Source organism: Penicillium oxalicum, chromosome IV (genome assembly GCF_001723175.1).
Source record: "Penicillium oxalicum strain HP7-1 chromosome IV, whole genome shotgun sequence".
In the NCBI taxonomy this organism is placed as follows: domain Eukaryota; kingdom Fungi; phylum Ascomycota; class Eurotiomycetes; order Eurotiales; family Aspergillaceae; genus Penicillium; species Penicillium oxalicum.
In genome coordinates, this window is record NC_064653.1 from 733,436 (window position 1) to 761,261 (window position 27,826).

The 27,826-nt window shown below is 51.8% G+C and overlaps 5 protein-coding genes across 5 annotated transcripts; 4 read left to right on the forward strand and 1 right to left on the reverse strand.

The window, feature by feature from the left end:
- Nucleotides 1–250: 250 nt before the first annotated feature.
- On the forward strand, nucleotides 251–1,322 carry POX_d05045 (COP9 signalosome complex subunit 5; the record flags this gene model as incomplete). The annotated part of the gene is made up of 2 exons (XM_050113898.1): nucleotides 251–275; nucleotides 346–1,322. 2 exons carry the CDS (start codon nucleotides 251–253, stop codon nucleotides 1,320–1,322), a joined length of 1,002 nt encoding a protein of 333 aa, XP_049968849.1.
- Nucleotides 1,323–2,835: 1,513 nt separating this feature from the next.
- POX_d05046 (uncharacterized protein) lies at nucleotides 2,836–6,706 on the reverse strand (the record flags this gene model as incomplete). Its single annotated transcript, XM_050113899.1, has 3 exons — nucleotides 2,836–3,173; nucleotides 3,270–3,486; nucleotides 3,548–6,706. 3 exons carry the CDS (start codon nucleotides 6,704–6,706, stop codon nucleotides 2,836–2,838), a joined length of 3,714 nt encoding a protein of 1,237 aa, XP_049968850.1.
- A 2,756-nt stretch (nucleotides 6,707–9,462) lies between these two features.
- On the forward strand, nucleotides 9,463–9,666 carry POX_d05047 (uncharacterized protein; the record flags this gene model as incomplete). The annotated part of the gene is made up of 1 exon (XM_050113900.1): nucleotides 9,463–9,666. One exon carries the CDS (start codon nucleotides 9,463–9,465, stop codon nucleotides 9,664–9,666), a length of 204 nt encoding a protein of 67 aa, XP_049968851.1.
- Nucleotides 9,667–19,727: 10,061 nt separating this feature from the next.
- Nucleotides 19,728–19,874, forward strand: POX_d05048 (uncharacterized protein; the record flags this gene model as incomplete). The annotated part of the gene is made up of 1 exon (XM_050113901.1): nucleotides 19,728–19,874. The coding sequence occupies one exon, from the start codon at nucleotides 19,728–19,730 to the stop codon at nucleotides 19,872–19,874; it is 147 nt and encodes a 48-aa protein (XP_049968852.1).
- Nucleotides 19,875–24,909: 5,035 nt separating this feature from the next.
- On the forward strand, nucleotides 24,910–27,468 carry POX_d05049 (uncharacterized protein; the record flags this gene model as incomplete). The annotated part of the gene is made up of 3 exons (XM_050113902.1): nucleotides 24,910–25,045; nucleotides 25,191–27,252; nucleotides 27,327–27,468. 3 exons carry the CDS (start codon nucleotides 24,910–24,912, stop codon nucleotides 27,466–27,468), a joined length of 2,340 nt encoding a protein of 779 aa, XP_049968853.1.
- Nucleotides 27,469–27,826: the final 358 nt, after the last annotated feature.

Genomic DNA, 27,826 nt, shown 5'->3' on the forward strand with positions numbered 1-27,826 from the left:
TGACTCAGCAGACTCACCACCTACCGTAAATGGATACTGCCCCCCTATCGGCCCCACCGCTTATCTCCCCGCTTCAATCACTCGATGATGAAGCTGTCTGGACTCTTGAAATGCCCGTGCAGCTCTCCGCAATATTGTGCTCTACTGAACCAAACAAGCCCAGATCCACAAATATCGATTCCCATCTGCCTTGCTCAAGTTTTGCATTGGTCTTTTGAAGTGTTCATAGATACGCACTTTTCCCAGCACAATGCAGGCTGCACAGCAGTCCTGGGGTAAGCTTTCTCTCATTCCTTCGTCGGGCCATCAGGCACAGCTCCATGCTAACCGCTGCGTGCACGCCAGAGTTTGGAAATGCCATCAGTGTGTTTGACCCACAAAAAGATGCTCTATATCAATATGACGAAGCCACCCAAAAACGACTAAATGCCGAGCGACCTTGGGCATCGGATCCCTATTACTTCAAATCCGTCCGCATCTCTGCGGTAGCGCTCCTCAAGATGGTGATGCACGCCCGCTCGGGTGGATCTCTCGAAGTCATGGGCTTGATGCAAGGCTACATCCTGCCCAGCACATTTGTTGTGACCGATGCATTCCGATTGCCTGTCGAAGGAACCGAGACCCGAGTGAATGCCCAAGACGAGGCCAACGAATACATGGTGTCATATCTACAATCGTGCCGAGACGCAGGGCGGATGGAAAATGCTGTTGGCTGGTACCACAGCCACCCAGGATACGGGTGTTGGCTCTCCGGTATAGACGTGGCGACCCAACAGACCCAACAGATGACCGGTCCGTTCGTGGCTGTTGTCATTGACCCCGAGCGAACAATCTCAGCTGGACGTGTGGAGATCGGTGCGTTCCGCACATTCCCACTCGACTTCATGCCATCAAAAGAGACACAAGAAGACGACGAATACCAGACTATTCCTCTCGGCAAGGCGGAGGATTTCGGCGCGCACGCCAACCAATACTACTCACTTGAAACGACACACTACAAGAGCACGCTAGACGCTGAAATTCTGTCTTTGCTCTGGAATAAGTACTGGGTCGCAACTCTTAGCCAAAGTCCACTCTTCACATCCCGCGACTTTGGCAGCAAGCAAATGATGGACCTCAGCCAAAAGGTGCGTAAGGCAGCACGAGTCATCGAAACCAGTGGCCCTCGAGGTGGCTCTGCGACAGCAAAAGACCAGCAATTGGAAAAGGTTGTTCGCGGGGGACAACGTATTGTGTCGGAAGAAGTCAAAGGGCTTTTGGCTTCAGAGGTCAAAATGAAGCTTTTCCAGGACATCGCGAATGGTTCCCCCTCACAAGCTTGAGATAGCCTATGCGCATAGAATCAAAGCAGATGCCTTGCATCCTTCGAATGTAAAGAAGGGCCAGACTCATTCTGTACCTGCGTTTTCCACATGTAATCAAAGATTTGTAATGAACTGTAGACCAGCAAATGCGATGAGGCAAGTCAAGTCTGCCCAGAGCATTGATTATCACGAGATGAAACCAAGCCTACAGCCACAGGTCATCTAGCAGCTGGTCATTTGAGTGCTAAATAGGCATAGAATCTACGCGACCAAAGAATCTGTCAAGGCTATGAAGGAAATCACTCCCGTCTTAGAACTAAGGAACAAAGGGGTCAGCCTAGTCCGGCACATCCAGTTTCGAACGGCGGCATATCAATGCAGAGTTGTACGAAGACATGATCGGCGTATACAATATACGCTACGCATTTATCGTGGCGAGAAAAGGAGTACTTTTGAACTCAAAAAGACCGCAACGGAAGAAAGAAAACAAAGCCCATGGCCACCCAGTGGCTAGAAAAGGCAGACAAAGGCCTGTAAATGCAACATAAATACAAAGCTGGTACATGTGGAATTGTAGAGATACCGGAGTTCGAACAGGAAGATCGGTCTTGATAAAAGGCTCGAGGAGGAGCCGATGCTTCTCAGCTAGTCATTTGAGGTGGACATGGAAGAATGAACAAAAACGCGCAGAGATAATTCGCAGATGAAGCGTGAGGGTATCGGCTAATATTGCAAAAAGCTTGTTTTCATACGTAATCGAGAACTGTCGCATCAACATTAATAGGAAAGCCAGTGACGTGATTCGTGAGGAGGGAGCTTCGCTGTCTGACCGTACGCCTCGAAGGGAGGGTTGGCCGTGAAGGGCAGCGCTGGCATGAGTCGCAACCCGAAGCCAAGTCAACACAAAGACTCCCGGGCAGAAGTGCCGGAGTTTGATGGCGGGAAATGCGATGTGCTCGTGCGCACTAGCATGTCTTTGGCACGGTCGCATCGGCCGGCGAACCCCAGAAGGGAGCCACCATGCATGGTCACTCATGCTAGTCGCGGGGTTGCGAGGGCTAGATGCTCGTAATGACAGGCATTACGCAGCCACGAGCTGTCATTGGCGCAATTCAGGCGCAAAGAGCTGTGGCGCTGCAACCCCCACGATCCTTAAGCGATCGTGCCCGCCCGGCGACCCAAGCTTCGACGGGGATGTCTCCGCCACACGCTTAGAGGAATCCAGACTCAGACAGCAATCTACGGGGGAAAAACCAAAATGAGTTAGTCTTCACTTTCCCACAAAATTCGAGGCAGTATCTTGGTCGTCATCGCCGAGTAGAAAGACACAGAAAGGAAAAATCAAAAAAAAAAGAGCAGAAAAGAAAACGGAGGCACGTCAGGGAGAGGGAACCAGACGCCCCTCAAGTTGGGGGCCGAATCAGTGAAACGCCAGATCCTCCAGTCAAAACTCACGCCTTCGAGGATCACAAAACAGGGAATAAGGGAATGAGAAAACGCGAAAAATGGACCAACAGTGCCAGTAAAGCAGTCAACGCAATACAGCGACTGTGCTTGCGAAGAGCAACGAGTTCTTATCCCGGAGCGCTTGTTCGGCATACCTTGCAATCTTTTCGTCCTCACGTTCTCTAGGCTCAATCTCAAGACTTCGGTCGTACATGTCGTGGACATCACCTGCTGCCTGCAAGTTGCTGAGAATGTAGTCCTGCAGCTCAGGGACAGGTTGAAGGAGATAAGGAACGTTTTGATACTGCTGAATGTCTCGGATGACCTCAGCGGTCTTTGCTCGCTTATTGAAGTTAATCAATTCAGATGGCGTGAGTGAGGGAATGCCATCCTCGATGAAAGTCAAATCCGTGAGGTAGACACCTGGTATACGCGTAAGTCTTCATGTAATCATGTTTGGCTCCCAACGAGAGAGCGGAATCCAGCCACGCAGCGGTGACTTATTGCGGACAATCTTACCGAAAAATGGAATACAAGGCGGATTGGCAAGATGTAAAGTTTCGCGGTATTCGCCAAAGTTCTTCGTACTGGCCATGAGGCGCCGCATCTGCTCCAAAACGGTCGATGTGCGCCCACTGACTTGTCCCCAGGTTCGACCTAAACGATGGATTGGAGCAGTTCCTAAGGCGGAGATGATGGAAGTGAGTGTGGAATAGTTGTTTAGTGCCCGACATTTCTAAAAATCGACTGGTTAACAGCAATCCGTGGGGTTGGGCGAGGGGACAGACGTCACTTACATCGGCAACATTGACAAAGTGCTTGATCACAACGACGCGCTTCTTGACGTCGCTCTGGGTGAGGATCATCTCCGCAACCCAATTTGTCAGTTGATTGGAATGGAGAATCAGGGCCTTGACGTTCGTGGCCGGCTCTGGCTCGTCCGGTCCGACCTTTTTCTGCCAGGTTTTGTTCAAGCACTCCGTGGGCCGGATCTTGGAGTACAGTCGGGACTCGATGATGGTCAGTTGGCGAGCAAATTCGATGGGATCAATGTCCAAGAACTTCAACTTTTTCATGTTCTTTGGTATGATTGGCGTGGGTGCAGCTGTATTCTGAGTGGGAACCAGACGTTTCACAGAATTGTCCTGTCCCCGAAGCCTTTGCTCAATGACCGCAAGGAGGGTGGGTGCTCCAGGTGTCTTTGTGGTGGCAATGGAGTCCCTTGTAAAGGCGTGGACACGACGTAGGAGATCCATATTCGTCTCGTCATTCGACTCCATCCAGAAATGGTCGAACCAGCTTTTCAAAATGTTGACTACTCGGAAGCGAATGGGCTTCTGCTTGCGGTCAATCCACATTTGCATATCATCTGAGTTGAGACCAAATGGAGGCTGAATGTTGAAGCGTTGCACCAGCATTTCAAAGAGTTCTGCGGCAGTGGTAAAGGAGCGATAGGTGAGAAGGAAGGTGTTGTTGAAGGATGCATCCAGCTTGTCGTGGCGAGTGAGATGCTCCACCAAACCCGCCAATGTTCCGCACTTGAGCAGCGGAACATCGGCCTTGGTATCATAGAACACTTCGCCTTCGTGATCCATCTTGAGGAACCAGGGTGTTTCTTCCGGTTCCCGAACGGGCTCCCGAACGGCTGGCTCCCGCGTCACGGAGGAAGGAGGGGCCTGTCCGAAGAATCGCTGAGCCTTGTCCATGTTGCGACGTACCTTGTCACCACCCAAGGCATACGATGAGGGGATTCCAATCGACTCGTTTGCAACCTTCGCTTGAGACTCACTGCGAGCATGAGCGCCCCGGTTGAGCGATTCATCCTCTTCATCCAGACGGCTTTCGCTACGCAGTGCGTCTGACTGGTCGTCCGGTATCTGCTCTAAGAGCAGAGACAGTGAGAATCCGATCTGGGAGACGAAGTTCTCCAGTTGCTTGGCTACCATCCGCACCGCTGTGAGTCGGTCATCAAGAGAGTCGCCACGCAACTCCGCCCATTCATCGGATAGAGGAGCGGAGACTGCTTGACAGCTAAGTATAAAGTCACCAATTCCATCATAGACTCGCTGCTTCTGCAGACTGAAGTCAACAAGCTGTGGATTCTGGAAGCTGGTTCCCAATGGGACGAGGTTAATCGATTCAATGGTGGAGATCCATGGCCGGAATTGCTCAGTGACCTTGATCGCCGCCGCTGAAATGGCGTCCGCGAGCTGGCTATGTTCGGCAGGTGTCACAATCTTTTTGTCAAGGCCCAGCTTTTCTTCCAATCGACGGATGCTCCCGACGAATGACCGTCGCTGAACATCAATGTGGTCCAATAGTGCCGGATCCAGAGAAACTGAAGACTCGGGTCGTGAATCGTTATGATCGGGGACCAGGAATGATGTTGGCCCGGACGAATCGAGAGCAACGCCGTTGTTTTGCCAACTGCCACCACGGCTACTGCCACTGACAAATCCAGGAACGATACGGCTGATGCTTTCACCTCGCTGCTGTCGTGCGACATCCACATAGCCATAAACTCCCTGCATGACGCCATCCGCTTCCTGGAGGCACTTGTTGACCGAGTCAGGGCCCGGCCAATCTGCAGCAGCGATGTGTGAGGAGAGAACCAGTTTAGAAAACTTGGACATCATATCACGGAAGTAGGGGTACAGCGCCTTGTTCGTCGAAATGATGGATGGGTTTCCTGAGTGATTGTCGGTGGTGTCCGAACCCGCCGCCAGCAGCATGCGCAGATGGTCGGAGATATCTTCAGCTCGTCGGACATATTCAGATCGGTCACGCGCGAACAGCGCCTGTCGGTAGGCTTCTACCGCATGCCGCATGTTGTCAACCAGAAGGGGCCATGTTACCGGAGGTGACAAGCCGTCATCGACAAAGTGCCGAGGTGTGCCAGAGGAAATGGATGGTCTTGCAAAGCTCTCAGTGATGGACGTGTTGGCGCTGGTCGTTGTACCACTACTGAAAGTGCCGTGGCTTCGCAAGGAGGAGTGCTGTGTGAATTCCTTCGAGGCTGGCGTGTGAAGTGAGTCCATGGACGTGGCGGGCGATACGCCATCCATGAATGACTGTCGACGACGGGACATTGAATCCTGGGAAGCAAGCATCAACGACTCGCCTTCCGCTTCCGATGCGGAGCCATCGTAATCATCCTCGTCCCGCTCAAATCCGCGCGCCATCAGCTCTGGCGGCGGGCGGGTCTGATCGGGGACAAAGAAATTCGTCCGGTCTCGAGGGCCGGTCTCGTTGGCGGCGGGGTTCTCAAAGGGCAACTCCATGGTGGAGTACCCTGTTAGAGTGTTGAAGTAGAACAGGCGCCCATCCGGGGTCGCCTGCGGGATCCAGAATGCCGCTTCTTCCTGCTCGTTTACGGCCCCAGCGCCGCCTTCGCCAGGGAGGTCGGATTGCGATTCATAGGGATGAGCATCAGAGTCCAGCTCTTCATCCCCCGCCCGGCCGTTGGTGCCATCGTCTTCAACACCGGATTCTGCGCTTAATTCCGTCTCGTGCTGGCCGTGCGCCATTTGCTCGCCGAACTCGTCGGCCTCGGTGATGATGGTACAATAATTGCTGGGGAACCACCCGCGAGTGTTGTCGATCACGCCATCCCACCAGCCGGTCTCGAGTTGATTGAGGACCTGAATGATATCTCCACGGCGAAAGCTCAAGCTGGTATGGTCATCGGCATCATAGTCATACATGGCCCGCACAAACAGCGCGGGCGGTTCGGGGCTGACCGCATATCCGGTCGCCATCTTTCTGCCCCGAGGAGAGGAAATCGATTCGGTGGAATGAAGAGACACGCTTGAGCCCCTGAGCCGGTGACGAGCGGCGGCAGTTGGGGTGGCAGTTTGGTCGTCGGTGAGTTCGAACGTGGTCGCAAAAGCTCCAGCTTTGGAGGCCGGGACCGATCCCGTGTGGACAGCCAAGTCTGCCGCGCGGAAGTCGATCATTTAAGGAGGGTCGCTGGCGGCGGCAGCGAGAAAGGACACCCTCACGTAGGAAGCGACCGCGCCGTGACGGAGGGAGGGGGGTGGGGGGGGCGTGGGTCCTGCCACGAGGTAGAATAGGTGTAAGGACTGTGTTCGTAGAAGATGCGCTGACCAGAACTTTCGGGATCTGCCTAGGAACGTCCGTAGCTCATGACTATGACTATTCTTGAGGGGGGTAGGGTGGATGGTTCAAGCGATTGAGGGGCGCGGGTGGGTGATTTTGTCCGCCTCAATTTCCCCGGGGACGATGATTTCGGGCTAGTTGAAAGAAGACCAAGAAGCACAGCCGTAGCGAGTGAGATCAGAGGGCGAAGGTCGAGTCCGACATGATGGTTTGCTCAGGGGGGGGGAGGGAAGAAACAATTCGATGGGAGGTGGGAAAAGAGGCTGTCCGTGGTCCAGTCATGGAGAGGAGGGGGTGAGCAGAGCGCATCTGAGTGGAGGTGGACGGATAAGGCGTCTGCTCCGTGGACTTCGTTCTGGCCCTGTATGACTGTCACACGCCATAGAGTCAATACACGCCCGATCCACTGTCAATGCCGAGACGGGTCTCTCCTGTGACGCTCGCTTACACCTTTTTATTACAGTCCTGTACGACCAGCAAAGGATGCACCGCGACTCTGGTTCTCTTCCCCCAGGAGTGAACAGACAATGTCTCTTTCAAGGAACTCCAGTACAGAGACGTAACAAGACATATCTGAGGGGGGGAAACATAGCAATTCAATCAAGCGGTGTGGAGCTCCAGAGGGGAAGAGCGGTATGGTTCTTGTTTCAACCTTCGGTATCAGCGTACCTACATATAAGAACGACACAGCCTCTCTCCTAGTTGAGGACTGTCCAGCTCGGTGGTCACGTAGCTACCATGACACAACAATTCCCCTGTTCTGGAATTTTCCCAGGTGTCCTGCGAAAATATCCACTCGGTATGTAGCAGTATGTAGCTGGTCGCTAATATCAAGCACGTCAAGAGAGGCGTCGTTACAAAAGTTATGTGAAAGTACCCTACGGGGTCAGCAATCGAGACACGCATGGTGTTTGGAGATCCACCCTCATTCCAAAAGAACGGTTCCATGAGCCAACAAACTTTGACTCTCTCAATATCTGTTTGCTTGGCCGGAAGAACTTTACTTTCTCCTCGAGTTTAGATATGGCTCGCCTACCATTGTCGAAGGCGGACAAAGAACGCGTCGCAAAACAGAACGCCGAGCATCTGATATAGCTTCGGGGGGTTGCATTCGAACCAAGCAGGACGCCCTCGGCGGATAACTAATAGATCCCTACTAAGTTTTCTACTTCTGAACAGCTACGGTATAGGATAGAGGCTATTTTTCATTTGGCGATGAGCCTGGGACTGAGATATCGCAAAACTTGTCCAAAGTGGTCTTGATGGGTTTCTGGACTAGAAACCTTTCGGCTACGGGACGTTCCTAAAGGATAGAAAAAGGTGGAGTGATCTATTGCACAAGTATGTGCCGGATTCTACCAGGGCTCGCAAATCTCCGAATTTGGACGAGAGAGGATTGAATTTTGGGGATTGAATACCAGTTTTGGATTGAGCGTGCCAAATAAGGCGCTCGATTAGTATGAAAGTGAGCTACTCGTCCGCTGATCCTTGCACAGGAATAGCGACGAGCGACATTGTTTCCGACCAAGTGTTACAGTTCGGTATTGCCAGCTCGTCTCCCTGTCTGGCATGAATGTGCTCCTTTGCGGGCATAAATAGGCATGTCTTCCCAATCGTCAGGGATGTTGGAATCCAACCTACATAGTCGAGTCTGGTCGATAGGAACGTACGAATGACTCGATATTGAGTATGGCACGTCGGGACAATGGCTCCGGGGGAGCTCAGCACCACAGAATCTGTACTGAACTCTCTCCAGCGATACAGTATTACGATGCAAGTACGGAAATAAAACATAGAAAAAACAAAGAAAAAAAACAAAGAAATCGAGAGGCCGTTGAAAGGCATTTCGAAAATATGATTCTGAAGTATCCTAAAATAGGTGAATTCTTCTGAAGGAACTCGGACTCCTGCGTCGGAGTGCACCGATGATGACCCATGATCGTCCTAGGCCAATTGATATGAGTTTCAATGGGGATGGTGTGACCCAGCTGCTTTCCTTCGAAGATCAATCACTATTGAGATAGCACGTACTGTAGTTGGTGGGCAGAGATGACAGGCACTGCTAGTGCCCGCCAGTGGCCAGTCTTTCAGCATTGGCACTGTAGATCCGGACCTCTCGATGCGCCATGAATCTGATGCCCCATCGAGGCACACGGTCGTGTGTGCATATACGACAATAGATTTGCACAACCCCCCCCCCCCCCCCCCCCCCAATCATTCCATCATTCCGCCTGCATGGTAAGTTGGCAACCCCTTCTTCCCCTGGGAACCCTTCTGGGTAGGCGCTCCAGGCCAATCTTATTGGACCTCTGCGCTGGAGGGAGCCACCGACGGGATCGCGGAACGCTTTTTTTTTGTCGAGCAGCCTCTCACGTCTACCATGGCACGTTTTCACCCGAAATTGAGCAGCGAGGCAGCCACCGGTCTCCAATCCTGATTGGCACCGCGCAGGCAGAAGATGCGAACTTGAGCGCCTGCTGCAGCTCAGTCTAAGGATTGCCGTGTCACAGACCATCTGCATGTGCCCTCAACCAACAATCCCCCGCGCTTCAGAAGGGGGGGAGGGGGGCTCAGGAGGAGGGAAGTGCGCGAGATGTCAGATCGAGAAATGTCCTTTGTGGGCCAATGGTCGCTCGTCTTGTTGCCAAAGATGCGATTCCAGTGTGGGTTCGAAACTTCAGTCACGGACTTGCCAGGGGTAGGATTTGCGCTCATGTGTAATTCCTGCGGACTGTGGCCCCGGGCCACGACGAGTGCCTCACAGGCTCACGACCAGCGCCCGGGATATCTGTGGTGAAGATGACTCCATGCCATGAATCATCACGATAGGATGCAATCGCAGGCGTTTTTTGTTTCACTATTCGAGTCCAGTGGTGGGGGGGGGAGGCTCGAAATCAACGGTATCTGAGAAAGAGTGCCGAGCCTCGGGTGGATCGGTCGCGACTCACGATGTTTTAGGAGCCACTGTGAACTTTGTCGAGTGTGAACTCTCAGGCTCAACATCAAAACCCCATCCATCTCTCACACCCGATTGGAGGACGTCTGATACTTGCCTGCTTCACACCTTGAGGCAGGGATGAAATTTGAGAACAGATCCTTCAGTACTGTGGTAATTGTCGTACTATGTTTGAGTTCAGTATCCTGCGATTTCGGGTGCGTTCCGTATACATCATTGCACGCTCTAGAGATGGGTTCCTCATGCGCAGTACAGATGCAGAAGCAATCATCTCCGTCATGTCGATCCATGACAAAATACCTTTTCTTTTTCAATAATGAGGCGACCGTTGACTTTGCGACCATAGTCCTCCCCCCCCCCCCCCCAAAAAATTTCCAGCCTGTCTCCGACGAGTGCGGAATGCGTATAGCTCGAGATACTGTAGTCATTTCCATGGCTGTAATTTGATCAATCATACCGGAAAAGAAGCCCTCCCACGTGGCCAGCGACAACGGAAAGAGTAAGAGGTCAAGCGGGTTTCGTCCCGAGTACCACCACGTGCACTCGACAACTCACGTATCACCGTATCGCAATGATGATTCATTTGATCGCATATGTCCAGTTGGCCAGTATGCATCTCGATGCTCTCGTTTGCTGCACAAGGACATAGTCAAATGCAATGCCAATGACGATCTCTTCGGGATGTGCCATGTTTTTCCTGACGGAAATTGGAAATACTCCGTCCACCGGACTCATTTACGAGGTCCCGAATAACCGAGCAAGAGAGAATACGGTCACTACGGTATGAATGTCCTTTCATTCGAGTCGAAAGATTACTCGGGTAATATTCCTCCTCACTCATTGTTCCACAGTCCATCTCTGACATTAATCAGTCCACCGAGACACGTACTACCTCACATTTCCCTGTTCACCGTCTCTGCACGAGCCACTATGTGAGACACACGGAGGAGGGGTGGGGGACCGGGGGGGGACAAACGAGTCGGAGCCGCTCATTGAGGAGCTAGCGAGCGATTCTAGAAGGCCGACTCTAGAGCTAATTATCCATGTGGCGTGCGCTACTGGGTATCCGCGGACTCCCGAGTTCAAGGCTCGAACAGCAGCCAGGCAATAATCGAGTTTTGGCTTCGTCTGTTCTGAGGCCCATGCTCATCGGCACCAGCCTACCGGTCTCGTGGCTGCCACGAGGATGGGAGGAGGTTGCTCATACCCTCTTGAAAACGACTCGATGCATATCGCCCTGACTTGAACGAGCGTCTTTTCTGATTGATTGAACCCCTAAGTGGAAACAAAGCGACCCTCTCCTGATCCGATGGGAACCGGGTCCATCTCCGTTCGCAGGGGGCTATGGTCGCGCTCGGTACCCCGGTCTTGTCAGTGTTGCGATTATATTATAGACCGGGATATCGGCCGTTTAGAATAAGTCCTGGGGTAGCCGGGCTCAGACATGCCTCCGGAATCCAGTAGCATGAATACCTAGCAAATCCCATCTTCTACAATATTGGTCATAGAACACTGAAGGCCGTGGCATGTAAAAACGCCAATGCGTCTAACTCACCAAAGGTCTGCCAAAATGACTTTGCGCGGTCTTGCCTGTATGAACTGGCGTAAATGTGGTCTATTGATGGTATGTTGTGGAAGTTTTACTCCATGATACCACTACCCAGATACATATACTCTAGAACATCGCACCGTTCAAAGAAGAGTAATCAGGAATGGATCATATTACAGGACAGGAAAGCATGATTGAAAATCAGCAGTTCTAAACTACCTCCTATTACCCATTCTCGTCTTCCCTACGATTCTCTTCAAATGTACCACAAGAGTATGTAAGACCTGAGGGTTTGACGGGTTCAATCAGCCAATTCTGTCACTGTCTCTAGAATCAATGGTGCCCCCCCCCCCCCCCCCGTTCCAAGGCAACACTTTGATGGACATTGCGTAATACAAATTACTACGATAGTCAACCCGAAAAACTCCAGGTCCAGGTCAAAATCTGCGTAGATCTACAGGCAGTTTGTCAATCTTGATAGCAAGCAAATTCGTTCAACAAGGGAATTGATCTGCGAAGCCCCCATGAAATGGAATTAAACGGTCTCTGCCCTGACTTTCTACTGTTATTTAATATCCTTGTAGTCTGACTGTATTTCGTGATTACGTGCAGGATTTCAAGCTTTAGCTTGGCTTTTCAGATGCACTCCAGACTGGTCCCCAAAAAATGGGTTGTCAGATTCTGTCGGATGAGATTCATTGATTCACGAGAATTCATTTCAGCGGTGGGGAGAAACGAAAAGTCATATGGGAGGCCGTTGGGGAGACCCTATACTGTGTCATACATGTAGCTTTGGTCGAAGACGTTGCAATGTAAACGGATATTTCACCTTTCTGGTAGATATATTCTCAGGATGATCTACCTAGTTTATGTCTGGTCTTTGTACCAAGATCGGCCAACCAGTGGTGATCAAACTATTGATGACTATCATTTGCTGAAAGGTCAGAGTATTCTTGGGTTCATTCAACACATTCGACAAACATTGATATCTGGCGTTCAGGATTGGTCGAATGTAGGCTCATAAATTACAACGTGGGTTTTTGGCGGGATGATCTTTCTGATTCTCAGCCAGGGAATGGATATTGGAATACGGTAGATCGTTCTAATCTCACTCATAAGAGAGGGCTTCCTCAGTTGGAAAGTGTGTGTGATATCGATTTCTATCCAGGAAACTGGATGATCATGCGCTGCTTAGTGTCGGATATCACTGATTGATACTATCAATGGCATCTGGACTCAGACCTAGTCATTCGAATGGACTTTGTTAATGTCCTCCAAAAAGACATAGAAGTCATCCACAGTATGCTATTCTAGAGTAGATAGCAGTCAGCACGTCTTCAAGTGTGCTTAGGTTAATATCAACACAAAGACCGTGACATTGATACATCTCCCCACGCCAATCGATCTCCCTCCAGCTTGCCACTATGGCTATGGAGGGTCTTTCACGCTGATACACCTAACGGGATGGTCTTTAATGATAAACATATTTCCTCCATCCCGATCACCGTTTCCAGTTAGTCGAAACCATCTGCCTGTCCATAAATAGAAGACTTACGGACTCCCAGGTTGTCTCCCGCAGAGACTTGCATTTTCAGACATGAACAGATGCTGCGATTGGACTAAATCAAATTTCTTCTCTTTCGTCGGCTTAGATATGACCCCGACAAGACCTTCAAGGCTGCTTCTAGCCTGGTAGTCGTTTTACATTCTAAATCCAAACTCCCCACTCGCAACTCATCCTTATGATTCGCGTGGATTACCCGACAAATCAAGCTGACTGGTTTCCTGAGGCTTCGGTTCAGTGAGTAATGGAGATATCACAGACCCTGCCGTTTCTCTACAACTAGTGACACGAGTGGTACGCCCATATACTTCATTGAAGGAAACCTAGTTGAGAGACATCCAGTCCGGGCCGCGAGTGTCCGAAATTTGACACGACTATGTAGCATGTTCGATTCAAGCAGACTCATACAGATGTTGAAAACATCCGGGCTGGATACCTTGAAGAAAAAACTTTTACAAGGACTTCTCAGTGTCGTGCTGCCTCCATGTGCCTGTCCAATCTATTAGAAAAAAAACGGAGTCGATCGAACGCGAATCAGCGTGCCCGAACAAAACATATCGTATATCAACTACCACAGTAGACATGGAATTGTGATGAAGGGATCGCATTCACAAGAGCCCATTTGGTCGCTAACGTGTCTTCTTAGGATACTGACGTCTGTGACTGAGCAAGAGTGGGAAACAAACATCCATGTTCGCTATAATTGCGCGGAGAACATGTTTGTGTCTCGTCTTTAAAGCAAGAACGGGCAGTTTCCTGCATCATTCATATTGCACCATAGCCTCGAATGACTAGGACTGTTACCTGGCCTTCTTGATAAGATTCTGCTGTTTTCAACTCAAGCTTGAGCACACTTATAGACTCTCTTTGAGAGTAAATCACTGGCAGGTTGTAACTCAAAGACCCGTTGTCATAATGCTCACGGCATAATTGTCAAGAAATTTCCTCCATTGGAACATTGTCGCATAAGGAAGGGCATATATTTCGCTATGCAGGACCTTGCATGTCCTCCAATATAGGCATAGGCATGGGCCGAATAGGTACACACTTGTCAACCTTCGCATTATATCAAAGCCACTTTTCCGAAACGATATCTGTGTGCTTAAGACAAGGTTTGAAGTCATTCCATGGAAAGTGTTAGGTACGCAAAAGTATCTTGTTGAATCAATCAATTATTCTTCGCATGCAAACCATAATAGAGACTATACCATGCTGATATAGGGCGAGACTGACCAGGCGCTGAATCCATCGATCTGCTATACCGTCACTGACGGGCAATACTCACTAGGTCAGAAATAAAGCACGTGTTAACCTTAGCGTGATGACCAGCTCATCGAGATGATCTTGGTTAAGTTGTAGAGTATCATTTTCTGCACATGGGACTTCCTACATACGTCCAGTCTCGCTTTCTATCGAGCTTCAAGGACTGTCAAATCTCGACATACATATATTCCCTATGTTTGTACGAGAAGCACAAACAATCTTGCTTATACCTCAGCACCCAATACTCAATCAGATTGTCCTGTCGAAAGCTCTACACGTACTGCCCCAAGTCCAGACACACACAAATGTGCCACACTGTATTGGACACGACCACCCGAGTCTCCAGCATTCATGCATATCGAGACAGCAGAGTTCTAACATTAGCATGCTTCATTACTACCTTTTGTTCGCAGCATCTCTTCACACAAATTCCCACTCTGCTCAAATTAATGTTGCCGGCTAACGAGGACTCCACCACCACGCCCGTTCTCACCCGAGTCTCGAAGAACAGATTCTTCCACCACCCCTTTAATATGGATGAAGGCGCATTGCAGTGATAACTCTCAAATCGAAATTCTATCCAGGCCGCACTGGGCACTCAATCCCCTTCACAGTCCACATACACACACACACACACACACACACACACACACACACACACACACACACACACACACACACACACACACACACACACACAAACCCAAACACACAAACCCACTCCTCCGCTCGTCAAGAGTGGTATGTTTGATGTAGTGGATTCTTACAAAGGCATAACTGCCGCCGGGTTCTCCGCCACCAGCAACACCCATTATCTCTCGTTCGGAGGGAAGGAGGGAGAAAAAGACTCCACCATTCAAACAGGCTAATAATTTGATCAACTCGTCAGCACCGTCGAACCAACCGGGGAACTGGATTCTGTCGCAGATTCCGAGCCCACCTGTGGAGTCGACCAAGGGAAGAGAGGGAGAGAAGAAGAAAAGAAAAAGAGAAAAAGGTTCGTGCTAACAACACGCCCCAAACCCCTGGGACGCAGGGAGAGACCAGTAGTGTTCTATGATCCTTTCCAGAAGGTTTTTCAGATGTTTGACGAATGGAGATGAGACGAGAGGACCTCCTGGGGATGCTTACCAAATGAGAATTTTGGAGAGAGTAGTATTGTATCACCGCTCCGTATACCTCACTACCGTCAGGTTATTGGCCGTGAACTTGCGCGCACATACAGTCCGTACGACATCCATTTGCCATTCTGAAGATCCGAGCTCGTCTGCAGGTGCGATCGATCCCTAGATTTGCCCCCATCGGCAATCTTGGAAACATGAGTAGCTCACAAAATCCACTCGGGTTCTATCCATGTACATATGTACAGCTAGGGACCATCGACAATCTTGGCATGTCTTGGGGTGTTTCCACTGCTGATCAGTGATTTGAATCGATGTAGATGTATAGAGTAGAAATATTCTATCGAAAATAGGTCCCATCTACCTTCCTACCTACCTACTACCCCTGCATCGTTCCACCACGGCCCTGATCATCCTCTGCACAGCGCGCGCATAAGAGCAGCAAAGAAGTTGAGATGTTCGGATTCAATCAGGTCAGAGCTTGTCGCACCGAGACCGGTATGTAAGCAATTTATTCTCTTTTTTTTTTCTCACTTTTTATCCTTTCATCTTTTTCAAAAAGCATCGCAAAAACGAGGGCATTCAATCCAATAACCAATCAAGCACAACATCAATAACTATAATTGATTTGTCCTGAAATTATGTACTTCCACTACTCCCTCCCCGATGAATGTGTCAGCACGCCCAAAAGAGAAACAATTTGCCCGAGGTCACATTATCGGCGGAAGAACGTATGTCTTATGCCTCGTATGGGATGTCTCACAGCTAAAACCACAACCTAAGCGCTCCCATCCCATCCCACCGATGTGACTTGTCAGCGGAAGATGAAGATGGTGGGGGGGGGGCAGGGCATAGACGGACAGAAGTGGGCATTTAATCGGGACCGGACCACGGTCGGAGACTAGATTCCTATGCAGGAGGATTCCCGGAAGAAGAGGAGGATCAAGCACGACAGGGCTAGTAGTAAAGGGTAGTTCCATCAAAAAGTGATAATCATAATGCAAAAGGGCGGGTAGCAGCAGCTTGAACCAAGGGAGACATCACACGGGGGCTTCGGGAAGTAACCATGGATAGGATTGGATTATGCCTTTGACGACTCCACTCCACTTCCACACTGGGCCCAGGAACACATCTGCGGTGTTGTGATTGATCGGGATGATTGGAAAGGGACGGGTGTAATGGGGGGTCCTAAAAATCTATAATAAAGCGATGCGATGATTGAGTGGGCTTAGAAGGAAATCCAGGACTGTACTGTATAGATCTGTTTCTTTGGTGGGGTAGGGATCGTGATCTGTATATGGACCCATGAGACGAGTAGACAATTATTGTATATTGTATGGTAGGAGGAATATTTGCGAGAGCTTGATCAAGGTCAATGATTATACTCGGCTAAGCGGTCAAGTCTTCGAATTCGAATATGCACAAAATTACTACTGAATGTGGTTCTCTCGAGATATTTGCTCCACAGAGGTACCCATGACGAGCCGCACAGAATCCATTGGCTCGTACTGGTACAGTAAGTAGCTGTCTCTGAGCTTTTCCATTCTTCATCCACCTGCTACCAAAGTGGGTCTCACATTTTCAATTGCACCCTTTCGAGAAATCCTTTACTTCATTAGCAGGACGCGCTTCAGCAGTCAATGCAATCACAGATTGCTCACATTTTCTTGGCCCATGGAAGCAAATTTAAAATGGTCGTCAGTTTCTACGGTATGTTGCCCATTCGACCTCAGGCATGGCGCAAGCTTGGAACAACCGCAAGCGCTAGACCGATCATGAGTAAAGAAAAATTGGATCAGGATTGGACTAAAGGTCGGACATTGAGATTTATCGGCGCAAATAGGAAGCGAGGGTCCGCGCACACTGGAAGAAAAAAATTTTTCCCTTTTAAAAGATTGTCAAGATAGACATAAAATTTCAATCTACCGGGCTCAGAGACTCCAGACGAGTGTCCAAGCCACGGCAAAAGTGGAGGAGCGGCCCTGCGCCAGAGTGATCCTGGTGTTCCGAATTCAATGAGAAGTCGTGGCGGTGAAGATTGAGAATGGCAAAGCTGACCTGGCATCCCAGGGGATGCCGAACCTGATGGTCCCGGACATGATACTAAAAAGACTGCAACTAGTAGAGATCTCACCTGATTTACAAACCGGCGCACTAAGAACCATGCTCAGTGCTCACCGACAGATACGCAACGACATTGCTAGCCATCAGTGCATACCGAATGAGCAGACGACGGGACACAAGCTTTCATCATGAGGCTATTCCACAAATCGCCCAGTTCAGCAGGCAGGAACGTACGAATACGTAAAGGCGACATGGCACTTGCGACCGAGTTCCAATACTGTAGAGACCTCCATTAGTTCTCCTGTCCCACGGGTGGACGACTATACAGCGGCTGTGGCCCATAGTGCAGGGACTGCGCATACTGGAGGAAATAAAGACGATGCTCTGTGTGGCTGACGCGAGGGAGCTGTCGGGGGGAGGAAGAGTGAATCCTAGCCAAGGCTTGCCCGGCAAGGTTGGTGCAGGTGGACACTAGCTCAGGGGGGCCGGCGCCGGGGAAGCAGCTTCCGTGATTCCAATGAGAAGACGGTGGAGTGTGTGAAAGTGGAGTTTTCGTCTTGGGGCTGGGACTCTGGAGCGAGCAAAGGTCGCCAAATCTCACTGAATGGTGTAATGGTCCGACGGTGCGGGAGAGATGATTTCCTTGTGCTCATACCCTCGGATGACTGGTTGCAATTCGTGCTCAGCAAGACCGGAAAGGATCGGAGATGATTTCGTCCCTCCCTTGAAGACGGAGGATGCGCTGATCTAGAGTGAGAGAGGCAGACAGCAGAAATCCATTCTTCATCCCATCAAGGTCAGAGAAGCCGCAAATGTCTGAACAAGTCTAGGCATCGGAATGAGAATGATGATCCCTTGTCTAGTGCAGGACGGATATGGAATGATTGGCTCTTTCTTTTCCGGACGATCCAGAGACCTCATTTTTCAGCGACATCATTGAATGAGAAAGGGTGTTGATCGAGCAAAGCCAAGGTTTCCTGTTCTGTACAAATGGCGGAGTCATGATCAGGCAGAAAGAGCAACTAGCGGTATGCCCGGGGGTACTTCAGAACCTCCGGCAGGGTTCGAAGCGGTGAAGTCACCGCCCCCAAGATCGTGGTGACACTAGTGCCTGGTCACTCCTCCCGGATACTGGAATCGCAAGTCCAGGGTCCTCCAGCAGTTGGTACATGACTACATGTCCTTGCGCAGAGGGCCTGAAGGGGTCGTTCGCCGTATTTGATGGAAGGGCGAACGGACATGCTGTGGAAGGACAGTGAAGAAACTGAAAAGAAAGGCTCTGCCAGTAGTCGCCCTGAGCTCGACGTTCCTGCTTGGGTCGAGAACGTTGGAAACGGGGTCGGTCCGCTACATGCATCGGAAAGTGGATCAGACTCCAGTCGCTGTGAGTGAAGTTTCAAAGGTTACCAAGCGTCGGAAAAGCTAGCATATTATTATTATCATTGTGGACACGACACTTCCCACTGAACCTCTCAATTTGCATTCTGAGCCAAAACTTGAATAATTGTGAATGAAGCTCCTTCTAGATTTGTGGATAAAATAGAGAAGTCGAGCGTCTCGCCTGTTTTCAGCCCGTTCCAGCAGTCCACGCGCGCTAAGTCTGAGTTTCCAGCCCATGGCAGAAGCATATCCTGGAACTACACAGTAACGATGAGTGGTCTCCCGCGTCTTATGGATGTTCCACGCTACGGGCCTCCCAGCGCTTCACCGACAAAGTAGAATTCTTTCCGACAACTCTGTATCATCATGATGCAGACTGATTGCACATGTTGGGAACCCGCGATGCTTCTGAAATCTTCCAAATTGGTGGCCTGGCGGTAGGAGCCGCAAGAGACCGGATCTCCGTCTAGGCAGGGGACCGAAACACAAAATCAGTTCAAACTCAGTCCGAGTTGATCCTTGCCAACTTGTCGAGAACCCATCGATCCGCCTCATACCAGTTCCCCAGTTCTGCCCTGCGCTCATGAGCAAATCATGAGCTGCAGTGTTCAGTATTGGGCGCATCATTGTACATGAAATTTTACATATCTGTTAGTCTCGACTCTCTCGAATTTGTAGGTGAGAGAGGGGGGGAGTTTGCTGTTGATTTCATCGTACATGAGTGAAGCTCTCTCGCAATCCACGAACTCCATGGACAAAGTGGGCCACCAATCGATCGGCAATGTTGTAGTGAGGCGACCAATGGAGAATGACCTGAGATGTATGGTCCTCCGGGAGAATATTGCCACCCCCTTTTCAAGCTTTTGCCAACGACAGGAGGGGTCTCCCATCACCTTTTGGCCCGACGCGTTTCCTAAGGAACCGCGTCACGGTTCTTCGCGTCGGCAGTCCCCTCGTGAAAATGTATGATGCAGGCCCCACGTCAGCCACGGGCAGAATGGCTAAGGCTGCGGAAACTGGCTTTTGGGAGGGTCGCGTTGCGATAGAGGACCTATCTTGCGGTGTGCTATTCTGCCAGCTCATAGTAGATCGTTTAGTTGGTCTTTGAATCCTATCCGTCTCTCTGTTTTGTGCCATTATCGTAACGGTGAAGCCTGAAGAGGGGGGGAAAGGGAACATGCACTATTAATCATATCAGTAAGACCAATGGAAAGCACCCATTCTATTTTAATGGTCCACCGTTGTGAGCGATGATCTCGTCTGAAAAAGTTGCCGTGGGACAGCACAGAGTCGACTAGCTCGGCCTGAAAGAGAGCGTTCCTGATGGACTTTGCTTCAGACCGGGACGGCCAGTAGAAATGGCCATTCTGTGCAAGGCACGGCTCGGGGACCACCGATGCCCCTCCGACAAGAGTCACGCCCCCCGGAGTTTCGCTGCGTGGGGAAAAGCTCCGACTGTCGAGGGTCTCGGACGGGAGTGATCACATGTGACGCTCTGAAACATGAACGAGACGCTTCCAGCAAACCCTCTTCGTGCGTCTAGGACCGCTCGACCTGACGAAGATGACGATGGGGAAAGGCAGTCATCAAAGGTGAGTCGGGCGCGCACTTGTCGCATCGCAAAGATGTAAGCCCGGATTCTCATCTTGCATGCGGATCGTCCTGCAAGCCACCAGCTGATACCGAAGGGACCACGACGGAAATGCGGACACGGCCACAAGGGGCCAGGATATACAGAGTAATGAGCATATCGCCTGGATCGAGTGGTCCTGTCCGCAGTCTGTCCTTCTGTCGTCTCCATGGTCTGGAGGTGCCACGCAGACGGACCAGTCTGAATCGTTCGCCGGAATCTCCATTGCAATTCCTTTTTGTAGCAGAGACGCGATCCACCCACTGAGAATAAGGTCTTGGTGTCTCACCCGCGCGACCGCCACCATCTGGACGTGGTGTGCCCTGGAAGTGATACCGTGGCGCGAGCACACAATTTGGTCCCCCTTCGCAGCTCACTTGTTCCACGTTGTCGGGGGCAGCCAACATGTTCCACCAGGTCCGACCAGACCTGCTGTGGCACAAGCATTCTAACCGCCACATCCGGATCTCGCTCGGTCACCGAGGACCACGCGAAATTAGCACCCCCTGCTCGAGGAGCGACACATAAAATTGGGCTGCGTCCAAAAGTACCAAAGCTTCGGGCCATCGCCAATCAGAATATCCTTCAAGGCTGGAGCCAGACCCGGAGGTCAGAACTAGCTTCCGGCCACGGCGACCTTTCTTTTGAGTAATGAGCGGAAAAGTCCCGTCTGGAATGGACGCCAGACTGTGGCGCTGACTTTGCGTAGCCCCGTCCATGATTCATGATGGCTCGTCAACCTTCAAGACGTTTCGCTTTCTCTCTTCCCTTCTCTCTCTGGCCTCTCGCCCCCATTTATCGGCAGGATGATTGGTGCCGGGTAGGTAGACAGGACAACTTGGCACTGGGCCAGCTTGAGGATCACCTAGTTGGAGAGCCATAGCTGACCCTTTACCGTGACCCAGCCCTGTAAAGCAGAAGGATATTATTGCATAATCGTCTGGCCCGAGTACTTCAATAGTGGACGATCCACCTGCACCTGGTGATGGCGGGGGAATCCTGCGGTGGGGACCAAGGGCGGAGCCCGATTGAGACCTTGCCTGAACTTCAGTAGTGCCGAGGGGGAAAGACGCGTGCACCTTACGTGGTTGGCCGCTACTGAAAACTGCATTTCTCTTGAACTCTCTTGGACCAGGCCAAGTCTTCATCATCGGGTCTCGTCCAAGGACGCTTTTGCTGGTCGCGTCGGATGGGGGCAGTCGCAGGACCGACCCTCGGGCCCAGACACCTGGAAGTCGCTGCCCGGTACTCGAGTGGCTGACCTCTCTTCGAACTCCCCCAAGTTGGTCGTCAGTGAGAAATGAGAAGTGATCTGTACAATTGCCGGGATGTACGTTGTATCTCCTGGGGACGCCCTAGCGCAGTGTGCGGCCGCCTTCAATTTGCCTCCCCCTGTCTCATTTTCCACAGGGCGATGGAGTCGCACCACTGTCCTTTCTCGGGGATTATTCTTTCATGGTGTGTTACTGATGCCCCTCCCGAGGGATCCAAATAAGCATAGGATCATTTGATGCGATGACATTTATGACATAATGATGTAGCTTCTCGTCGGGAGCTATCCTGAACAAATCAAGTCTCTCCATCGGTCATTGTCTCCCGCAACCGAAGTACGTGTGTTCAAGGTGCGAAAGGATGATGGTCCGATCGGATCTTGTTCCCACGGTACCTCTGCATATCGATCGACGATGGAGGGGTGATCGCGGATGACAGAGCAGGGAGGGGTAGGACAGTCATGAACCATGGTTGGTGATCAGGGCCATGAAAGAACAGTCTGATTCAAGCTGGAGAGATGATGACATCGCGGGGTCCTCTACGCTCCGTCGGTTGAACTTCTCTCCTCCCCCTCCTCCCCCGCCATCGAGCCATGATCATCATCCATCTCTATCCATGGCGAGATGATGGTAGAAGGTTCTGGGGGAGCAAGCTCCCTGTGGATTCCGCCAGAGCCACACTAGGACGTGTCCTGAGGTTCTGTAGAATGGGGCGATAGCCTCTTGGGTTTCAACCAAACTAAATTCTCCCATTCACGGTCGAACGGTCACCTACCCTGGATGTTGTCGCGTGCGTCAATCTTGTTTGCTGGGTACTCCCCGACTCACGACCACCTGGTGTCTTCCACATAGCAGAGTATCACTATCCGGTATCCACCGCCCAACCTTCAGGATGATGGGCGATGTGGACTGAGGGCATCTCTACAGGGGGTATCAAAACTGATGACACCAAGGAGTGCGCCCTGGCGCATCCGCTCACATACCTATCTAGGTTGCTCTGAGCCATCCCTCCAGCAGAGGGCGACTCGTTCACAGGGTGCCACGGCCGCGGACACTAACTTGCCTCACATGCCAGCCACATATCTCGTCAGTTGTGTCCCGGGCGATCACCACAGGATCAAATCTGGAGAGAGCAACGGTATGAGCGCCCGAGTCCAGATCCATCGCGCCCTGCAATGCAGCGAGGGGCTACTGATCCACCGGGGGGGGGGGGGGGGGTCGTTGCTTTGAGTGTCTTGACCACTGGAGCTCTTCGCAGGTGCATAGGTCCCGGCCCATCTTGATTCTCTTGCCTCTTGCCGTGCCCTTCTTTGCATCTGGACTCTTTTGAGGTTGTCTTTGTGTTTTCGCTCGGGGTCCCCTGCATTTCCGAGCACCTCGGAATTCCATCCTTCTCATTACTTCATTCCGATCGCCCGAGACTAGTTTTTACAAGAGAAGCTCCCGCCGTAGTCGAATAGAATGAGCTACAATGCAGAAGGAACCGGACCTTTCCTCTTCTCTTTCTCTCTCTCTCTCTCTCTCTCTCTCTCTCTCTCTCTCTCTCTCTTGCTGTGTGTATGTGTAAATACTTGGACATCAAGACAAGATTGAGATCTCTCTCTCTCTCCGGCGTAAAGACTACGGTACCTATCAACTCTTCAATCAGCTATCTTGCGCCCTGTCACTTTGGGTGGGGACTGAAGCAAACTGTTAGCCAGCGCGACTCTGTCCCTCTATCGACTAGACTACCTGATCAAGGATCATGGATGCTGAAGTTGGGACCTATCCATCCATCCAGAAGGACTGGCTCTGGACACTCGCGTCAGAAAGAAAGGAACGTCCGGCGGTCCCGATCAGGCAGGGAACCCCATTTCCGAGGACGCCATGTGGCTGCCTTGTTGGAGGTTTTTTTTTTTCTTTTGTCTTTTTCGTTCTTTTTTCTTTCTTGTTTTGGGAGGGAGATGATTTAATGATTTCTTTTTTCGTGTTTTGTCTGGGATTTTAACCTTTTGATCGTGGATAAGCCACCATCCCTCTTGGGTCAGCCGACTGTTTTGAGACTAGGGTCGAGAAATGATCATGATTTGTGTTCAAGGAATTATTACGAGTCGATTATCTCCCAGGACGGAAGGGGGAGGGGATCCGTCGGAGGGGCACTAACTCCATCTGGCGAGAACGCGAGCGACGCGAAGGAAGGGAGATGAGATGAGCGCCGGTCTTCTGAGATGGGGACTAGGTTCCCCAAACGAGGATGGGTCGTGGTTGCGGGAGTGGAAAGTGCGTGGCCGGATGTAATCAGGTTGAAAGGGAGGGGCTGGGTCACCTGAGATCGAGATCTCAAGGGCGATTCCTTGTTCCGCTTTCCCACCCTGTCGTGGTACCGCGACCAGTTGACCCCCCGTCTGGCCCAGTTGCCCCGGGGCCATCCCCCTCTACAATGGCACCAACAACTAGTGACCGCCCCCCCTCCTCCTCACCTATCGGAAAAAAACTGGTCAGTCACGTAAAATGAATACGGCAAAAAAAACCAGGCCCGCTTTTTGCCCCTCCGTAAGCGATGCTTGGGTCCACGGCCCATCCCTCACTCCCACGATGTTGTTTTGGAGGAGGGGGGGGGAGGTCTTTGCGCAGTGCGTACTCACTAAAGCCACGACCACCCCTCCCTCATAGCCAGCCCTCTCTCACTCACACTCTCTCGGGCTTCCCTCTTGTGTCTTCTGTGCCCCCCCCTCCAAAAAGACCGAAATTCCTCTTTTTCTCCTCATCCACTTTTCTTTCCCCCCCCTCCCCTCTACCTTCTCTTTCCCCTCCCATCCCACTTCAACACCCATCCCTCTCAACCCCTCTACAGCGGCGCTTTAACACCCATCCGCACCTTCCTTTCAACGCCTTCTTTATTCTCCGGTTGACCTCTCTTCTTGTCTACTGCATTTTGATCCTCCACTCCCGCAACCCTCCCCCGCGGTGATTTGACCTTGCCTGTGGCTGGATTTCCCACTCTTCGCAACTCGCGCATCCTCGCAAAAATTAAAAAAAATCACTTCCTTCTCCAAACAACTCGACCGCAACTTGATCTTGGGTTCGCGCACCAGACTCGGGTACTTCAAGGAATGATCAGGCTCCCCAACGAACTCCTGTCGTCGACACGCCTCCAGAACCGCTGTGAACTCACCCAGGGAACGATACCTTCGTCGTCGACTTTTCCCTCTTTGGCTTGACAAGACGTTTGGCCGACTCAGTCCTCCCTCCCACATCTACACATGGCTCCCTCAGCTCCAGCAACGGCCAGCAATTCGCCGGCCAAGAAGACCTCAGCCCCCGAGAAGAAGTACAAGTGCCAATTTTGCAATCGCGCTTTCAGTCGAAGTGAACATCGTAGCCGCCATGAACGCTCACGTGAGTGACCATACCCCCCCGTGCCCTCGATCCCCGGCATTGATCGGGGATCTCTGCATCAGCCCGTCTTGCTCTGGTCGACGCGAGGTCAAAGGCAGTGACGGGATCGGTGGGTGTTCACCTTGCTAATGTGTGGAAACCACAGATACCAAAGAGCGACCTTTCAAGTGCCTAAAGTGTCGCAGTACGTTTGTTCGTCGTGATCTTCTTCTGCGCCATGACCGCACAGTGCATGCCAAGGACGGCGGTATCCCTTTGGTCGCCGAGGGTCGGAGACGCGGTGGAAATGGAGGTGTGCAAAAGGCGTCCTCGGCGGGGCCCTCCAAGCCTTCGATCACAATCGATCCGGCGACGCTGGAGCAGATTGAGGCAAGCAGCGACGGTATGGTCGACCTTGAAACCGCAGCCATGTTGATGACAGACTTCCAACACAAGGCGGCAGCAGCGGCGACCGGTCAAGTTTCCGAGCGCTCAGAGTCCCTTTCACCCGGTCAAGGCTCCTTTGACCCGTACCTGTCGGGCAATGCCACTTTGCCTCAGATGCCCTGGGACACTCTCGTCTCCCCGGCGGAAGCTGGCTCGATGCCCACGTTAATCGATCGTCACGGTCCCGTTGGCGACGTGCTCCTCTCCCACTCGCTCCCCATGTCGGGCAACTCGACCCCGAACGCTCTGTCGCCGTACCCGTCCATGACCGGTCCCGTCAGCCCTGTCAATTACCGCCGCTCTCCCGGTCCCAGCCAAGCCTTGACCCTGCCCAAGGCGCCTCAGATTGCCAACGAGACGGAGCGCACCTCGGTGATCGAAAGCGTGCAAAAGGCGGACGCCTTGGGTGCCCTCCCCGAGAACTTCCAAATTCCCGCCACTGCGGCTCTGAATCGGTACCTGTCCACGTACTTCAACCTGTATCACCCTCACCTGCCGTTCCTGCATCAGCAGTCGTTCAACCCCACCTCAGCACCTACTCCCTTGCTCCTCGCTGTCCTGTCCATCGGTGCCCTGTACACCTTTGAACGCGACCACGCCTTCATGCTCCACGTCGGCTCCAAGGTCCTCGTCAATCAATTCCTGCAGCACAAGGAGAACTTTGACTCGCGCAAATGCCCTCTCTGGCTCATGCAAAGCACGCTGCTCAACATGGTCTTTGAGAGCTGGAGCGGTGATCCCAAGGGTCTGGAATGGACCTGCTCCATCAAGAGTCTGCTGGCGAACATGGTGGCGGGCAATCGCTACCAACTCAAGTTGCGCACTGAGGCCCGTCAGGGTACCCAGCCCTCCCGCGAGGACTGGATCGAGGAGGAATCTTGCCGCCGAACCTACTTCGCCGTGTACATCTTCTTTGGCATGCTCACTCTGACCTTCAACCACACCCCGGCCATGAGCTTTGACGAGTTCGACAATCTGGAGCTCCCCTCATCCGAATCTCTCTGGAACCTGGAGACCGCAGACGAGGAGACCTGGCGCCGTAGCATTGCCGCCGCCAGCTCGATGACCGTCCGCGAGGCTCACGATTTCTTGTTCCAGGGTGAGCAGACGCGCTACAGTGCCTTTGCGACCCGTGTCCTGATCAACGCTCTGTTCCTCCAGGTGTGGAACCACAAGCGCAGCTTCGAGGCGCTTCAGGATGTGGTCACAGAGTACAAGCTCCGACTGGCGCTGGAGACCTGGGAAAATTCATTGGAGGTGTGCGAGCCCGAGACCATCGTGGTTCCGCTCAGCACTCCTCAAAAGGGTCACCCATTGATCTTCAACTCCATGGCCGTCTATCGCAACACTCGTGCTCGCCTGGAAGTCGACTTAAAGTCCATCCAGGAAGCCATGCGCTATCACTCGTCCTACGAGGTGGCTGCGGCGATGACGGTCGCCCGGGAGAAGGTCAAGCGCTCGCAGGAAATGAACAAGGTGGTGCAGCAATGCTTTGAGTGTATGGAAATCGCGGCGATCCAGGGTATCAACTGGGTGGCCAAGACCTCCGCCACCAACTGGAGCGTCGAACACCCGCTCTGTGGCTTGGATCTGATGGTCATTCTGAGTCTCTGGCTCTATCGCCTGGAACATGACGACGAGCCAGCGACCGAGGCGGAACTGGCCATCTACAACAAAGTGCGCAACCTGTTCGATGACGATGCCATTGATGCGTTTGGTAAACTCAGCTCCACCGTCGCCCGTGTTTGGGGTAACATCCTTGACGGGGTAGTTGTCTGGGGGTAAGTCGCTCTCTCCACGAACCGTCGGAAGCCAGCCTACGAACCACGACATGCTGACCTTGCTTTCCTCCTAGAATTACCAAGTTGATGGGTGAATCCTTCAAGTTGCACTCTCAGGCCCTTGTCGGTTACGAAGATTCCCTCCGCGTTGGCAAAGACCAACCCATTCATGCGGTGCCTACCAAGTCGCTCGCCAGCGTTGGCACCGCGTATTAGAAATCTCTTCTCTGTCTTGCTCACTCTCTCCCTCCCTTTTGTTGGGCCTTTCGGCTCCGGTTGAGAGTGAGCTTTACCCTTTTCGTCTTCTTTTTCTTCCTCTCTCTCCCTCTGTCTCTCTTGGGTGCATCTTTTCTCGTGGCTTCACTCTCCTTTTTCACACATAAACACACTCTCTACTCGGACGTTTTCATCGGGACATATTGGGACATTCAGGAATGGCTTCATCATCTGTGGGCCAGGCGGAGGTGTTTTTAGGCTTTTGGCTTTGGGAAGATACCGCCGTCGCGACACCCGTGTGGTGATTCCTGACTCGCTTCTTTTTTTCGTGTTTTTGTTGGCTTTTATTTTGTTGTTG